This window comes from Oryza sativa, chromosome 10 (assembly GCF_034140825.1).
Source record: "Oryza sativa Japonica Group chromosome 10, ASM3414082v1".
Taxonomy (NCBI): Eukaryota; Viridiplantae; Streptophyta; class Magnoliopsida; order Poales; family Poaceae; genus Oryza; species Oryza sativa.
In genome coordinates, this window is record NC_089044.1 from 4969225 (window position 1) to 4974766 (window position 5542).

Genomic DNA, 5542 nt, shown 5'->3' on the forward strand with positions numbered 1-5542 from the left:
CAAATCCTCCCAAGAGTGGACCGACGCGGGTGGCAAGTTCATTAGCCAACCCCGCGCCTGTCCCTTCAGGGCCATGGGAAAGAAATTCGCCATGACCCTGTCGTCACCCCCGGCGTCCTCGATCCCGGTCGTGTAGACCTGGAGAAACTCGGCGGGGTTGACGCTTCCGTCATATTTTTCGGCGATGGTGGGCCGGAACCTTGGGGGCCAACGGACGTTTCGAAGGCTCGCCACAAAGGCTCTACAGCCAACACCACCAACCGGGGGCACGGAGGGCTGGCCCCCGCGCCCGTACTGAAGTGGCGCTCCGGACGAGGAGGCGCCCTCCGTTGCGTGGGCAGCACGACGACCATTGCGCCGACGCTCGAAACCGAGGCGGGCATCCGGCCCCCCACGCACATCTTCCTGGGTCGGAGGCGTTGACGAGAGAATGGCAGACGAACGGCGGGTAACAGCCGCCGCTCGCCGCGCCCTCCACCTCGACGACACGGAGCCGGCGGTAGCAGCGCCAGAGGCCTTGGTGGCGGAAGACCGCCCACCGGCACCTAGGCGCTGCTGCGCCGTCATGACCAAGTCGGCCACGTCATCCAACCAACGTCGGGCTAGAGTCTCTGGATCGGGGACGACGGGCGGGTGACGCAAGAGCGCGCCCGCAGCTTGGAGCACGCCCTGGGGCGTGCTGCCATCGCCGTAGACGAGGAGGCGACGCTCTCCGTCTCGCCGTCCTTCTCCATCGCTCGTGGGCGGCAAAGTTGCGGATCTTTCGACCCCCTCGAGCGCCTCCTCCCGCCTAAGACTTCGGCGAGAGGGGGGCGGTGGAGTACGAGCTCGACGGCGCGGGTTCTGCTCCCCGTCGTCACCGCTAGCACTCAGAGAGAGGTTGTGCGCTTTTGCTCGTTCGGCCATTGGGTTGAACGGGAGAAGCTTGGCGCACACGAAAGAGGATGAGAGCTTAGAAAAACACACGCGCCCCCTACATGGCGCGCCAGATGACGGAGCGTGGGGCTCCTCACCGAGAGACCGCGCAGGCCCCCCTTTGCCGGTTCGGCGGGGGGCGCTAAGTGAGGTTCTAAGCCCTCGGTCTGTGGAATATTCGCGAGAGAGGCAATGCACGAGACATGGGCGATGTAGACAGGTTCGGGCCGCTGAGAAGCGTAATACCCTACTCCTGTGTTCTGGTGGATCTGTGTATGAAGAAACTACAAAGAGTTCGAGAGCTAGAACAAGTTTAGACTCTAGAACTCGTTTGCTCCTCCTTTCCCCTTTTTTCTTCTCCGTCCCTCTCTTTGGTGGGCAAGGTCCTCCTTTTATAACTCAAGGGGATACCACATGCTCCACTTCTACCTACTCTTCTTTTGGGTGGGGACCCACCCTCTCTTGACCAAAACCCCGTTCGCCTTCTCTTGGAAGCTAAAATATAGCTTGTCTTTGAGTGTGGCCCAGCGTCCTCACTCGTCTGACATAGGGGATCACCCTGTCATTCCTTCATTAATGGGCGGAGATTTGCAATGGCTGCTGTCCGAATGACCCTCCGATGGGATGGGTCATACCTACCTCCACTCCGCTGGAAGGAAGTGCAAAATGGGTGCGCGGTTGTCTGCCTATGACATGACCAGCGTCAGACCAGTCACAGACCGGTCATTCTTGTCCACCACGTGTCAGTTTAGCAAGCTGCATGTCTGCCCTTCTTCATACAACGACTTCCTTGCAATGGTTGCGATGAAGCCTGGAATATATCTGGGCGGGACTAACGTGCCAACTCCAGGAGCTAGCACGCCGGCTCCGGCTAGGGACGAGTGCCTGGAGGCTCTCATCAATCCGACGGGACGGGGCGAGGCGTGTGTCAGGCCGCCTGTTGCCACCTAACCCGCGATCTGACCGGTCTGTGACCGGTCACACACTGCGACCGGTCACGGACCGGATGAGCGCTGCGCTGCATTAAATGCGGCGTGGCGCGCTCGTCCAAACCGCAATAAATGCGGTTAGGTGAGCCCTGCTGTGCTCACCTAACCCATACACGTGGCGTCAAAACCACAGGGGGTCGGGACGCCCCTGCCCTCGGGGCCGAAACGGGAGCGGCCCGACCCCTCGGGGAGATAAAAGGCGGGGAGGTCTCGTCACCCTCAGGCCCGACCCAAGGGTGACCGCGGCTACCCAAACCTCTAGTCATGATACCCTCGGCCCCATGTCATCGACAAGTACTACCTTTGTTTCAGGTTATAAGACTTTCTAGCATTGCGTACTACTAATCTAAAATCCCTTTTATTAATCTATTCTTGTTCTATATCCTTTATAAACAAATATTCCTAGAGAATAACCTGACAATAAACTAATAAAATCCTACAAAAGCATAAAAGATGGCCACTTTGAATCTTTGATTATGTTGCACCTCAAAAAAATATATATCATATATTACCCTAAAAAAACCATACACTTTTCCAATTTCAGACAGCCAAAAGAAGAGAGAGTGAGAGTCTGAGAGACAGCCCATTCAGAGGTTAGTTAGAGTTGGGCCGAGCCCATATCATCTCCTATATAAATGGCCCTTCCGAGCGAACCTCCGCCCCCTCCGAAACCCTAACGCCACCCGCGCCGCCATCCCCGAGCACCACCAACCCCACCCCCCGAGCGAGCGGAGCGGAGAACGCGAGGCGAGGCGAAGCAAACATGGCGGCGGCTGCGGTGTACGGCGCCGGCGGCGCGATGAAGGGCGGGAAGCTCGGCATGGAGGAGGCGCGGGAGCTGCAGCTCAACCGCATCCGCATCACCCTCTCCTCCAAGAACGTCAAGAACCTCGAGAAGGGTAATCCATTCTTTCTCTTTTTCTTCTATAGTTTCAGTTCGTTGTCGTTCAGAGAGGATTAGATTAGATCGGATTTTTTTTTGCTGAGAGCGCGAAGCTGATTCGTGTGTTTATGGTTGCAGTTTGCGCTGATCTGGTGAAGGGCGCCAAGGACAAGCAGCTGCGCGTCAAGGGCCCCGTCAGGATCCCCACCAAGGTGCTCCACATCACCACCCGCAAGTCGCCGTGCGGTGAAGGTATTGACCAGTTGCAGCCACCTCTAATTGCAATGCTTGATTGGGTTTGAATCCATTTGTTTTTGTGGTATGTTTCGACTCATGGGTATAGCTTTGGTTTAGGTGGTTAGGAAATGGATTGGTGGAGACAGATGCCACTGTATAGATGCCAGTGTATAGATGCTTGGTTAAGCTAGATCCTGGTCTAAATTAGTGCTCTTGGTTGGTGACTAGTGTGGATTGTGTGACCATTGGAATCATTTAGTCAAAACTATTTGATTTTTCAGGCAATCTCTTTGTTGAAATTTGCCTTAGTTAGAGTACTTCACTAAGTGTTATTGTTGTATGGCCATGTTCTTATAGTGACTTTCGGCTATCTAAAATCTGCAATAAAGACTACCAGCAACAAGTTGCCACCAAAATGTAATGAAGGATGAATGTTTAAGTTTTCGAGTGAAAGCACATGGTATAGCAAGTTGAGTAGAAGGGTTACTATTGGAGGTTTGTGGTGAATAAGTTTGGTTTACCTGTTCTTTGTCGACCCAACCATTTCATCACCCAACCATTTCATGCATGGAGATGGATGGGCAGCGGGATAGCAAGCGATGGACACTGTCAAGCTACAACAAACTAGGATATTCCTATGTTATTCACTTCTAGATAAGGGAATGATCTAGAGGCAAGCTCAGAAAACTTGCCGTTACCCCCACAGTCTCATATTAAGGGGGCAGAATATACAGACGTTTCTTCAATTTTAGTGTTATTATTCTCCACATGTCATAATTTTAAAGATAGCCAAGCCAAGTTCTGAAGTCAAGAAGGTTTAGTAAGATTTTGTTTAGCAGGGATTTGGAAGGCACATATGTTGGTATTCTATTGGAATGCAAGTGGGCTGGCTTTTGAACCCATTTATGGGCTATTCAAGTGGGTAAACCATAGGTTGGTGCACTTAAATGGCCTATAAGTGGGTTTGTGGGCTGGCCCTCTTGTATCCTGATAGTTTAGTATGATTGGTAATAATAGCAATGCTACTTTTAAATTTAAGGTTTGTTATGGACTAGTGATAACTGTTATGGGATCGAGTACCAGTGGCACAAGAAACTACTGGCTAGTCTCGTAGCTTGCTAGGTACTCCCTCTGTCCCAAAATAAACAAAGCTAGTACGGGGATGTGGCACTTCCTAGTCCTGTACTAGGTTTGTTTATTTTGGGACGGAGGGAGTATCATAGTTTGTTACTCCTCTGGTTACTATTTATCTTTTTGGCTCCTAACCTACAAAGGTCGCAGTGTAGTAAAACCTCCTGCCCAAAATGTAGCTCTCTTTGGCTTTGAATCTGGATATGAACTTGTCTAGATTCATAGCTAGATATAGTTACACCTTGGGATGGATGTAGTATTGTACTCCCTCTGTTTTTAAATGTATGACGCTGTTGACTTTTAGATATATGTTGACAATTCGTCTTATTCAAAAAATCGAGCAAATATAAAAATATAAGTGAGGCTTAAGGTATATTTGATGATAAAACAAGTCATGGCAAAATTAATGATACCTGTATAACTTTTTTGAGTAAGACGAGTGGTCAAACGTAGATTTAAAAGTCAACGGTGTCATATATTTATAAATGGAGGTAGTATTAGAGAAGGAATCCATTGATAAACAAGATTAGTGCTCTTCCCACTATTATAGCAACCATAGGCTCGAAGCCTGCATTGCGCAAGAGACTTGGTTGCAAAAAGACATCACTAAACTAAAGGATCAAACTTTACGCCCATTTAAGTGGACATGTGAGTTTGTTTCATGGGATTTATTATTATGTGAATTCATTGATTTGTTAATTGGACAAAGTACATGATATGTTTAACTTGTAATGTATATCCTTTTTGTGTGCCAATCATCCTGTACCCCTGTTTACCTATGCTCATGTAGTTGTAGCATATTGTTCTGATGATTGACAGTTTTTTTACTTTCATGCTTATCTTTCATCAATATATCTTCAGGTCAGTTTATGCTTGCAACAGTTAAACTGGACGCTCTTTGTTAGATGAAACCACTTTGGATGCTAGTTGCTTAAGCTAGGGAAATTTGCTGACATCTTGTTGGCTTAACTTCACATTGGTTGGGTTTTCTTGTGCTAATTCAGGACTATTTTGCGTTCTTTTCTGACCAGGAACAAACACATGGGATCGTTTCGAGTTCCGCATCCACAAGCGGGTGATCGATCTCATCAGCTCCCCAGATGTTGTGAAGCAGATCACCTCCATCACCATCGAGCCTGGTGTCGAGGTCGAGGTGACGATCGCTGATGTGTAATGCTGCCAAACTAGCACTACCTTAGACCTACCTGTCTTGTTTCTCTGCTGCTTAGAATCTCGGTTCCGATTGCCATGCGTGTAACGGACATCCAACTGGTTTAGTGTATCTGGGTCTTTTATATGTGCGCGGATGCTATGGATCTTTCTCATGTAAGAGGTGTGTAACTCGCCAGTTTTGCTTCAACCACATGAAATTTGGTATTGGATTCAA

The 5542-nt window shown here is 49.6% G+C and overlaps 1 protein-coding gene across 1 annotated transcript; it reads left to right on the forward strand.

The window, feature by feature from the left end:
• The first annotated feature begins 2571 nt into the window (after positions 1 to 2571).
• LOC4348185 (small ribosomal subunit protein uS10z/uS10x) lies at positions 2572 to 5542 on the forward strand. Its single transcript, XM_015759332.3, has 3 exons — positions 2572 to 2803; positions 2926 to 3039; positions 5187 to 5542. The coding sequence occupies exons 1-3, from the start codon at positions 2668 to 2670 to the stop codon at positions 5327 to 5329; spliced, it is 393 nt and encodes a 130-aa protein (XP_015614818.1). The 5' UTR covers positions 2572 to 2667; the 3' UTR covers positions 5330 to 5542.

Coding starts and splice junctions, on each gene's coding strand:
- LOC4348185 (XM_015759332.3), top strand. CDS start 2,668: ATGGCGGCGGCTGCGGTGTACGGCGCCGGCGGCGCGATGAAGGGCGGG. Junction 2,804..2,925: donor CGTCAAGAACCTCGAGAAGG/GTAATCCATTCT, acceptor TTATGGTTGCAG/TTTGCGCTGATCTGGTGAAG. Junction 3,040..5,186: donor CAAGTCGCCGTGCGGTGAAG/GTATTGACCAGT, acceptor TTTTCTGACCAG/GAACAAACACATGGGATCGT.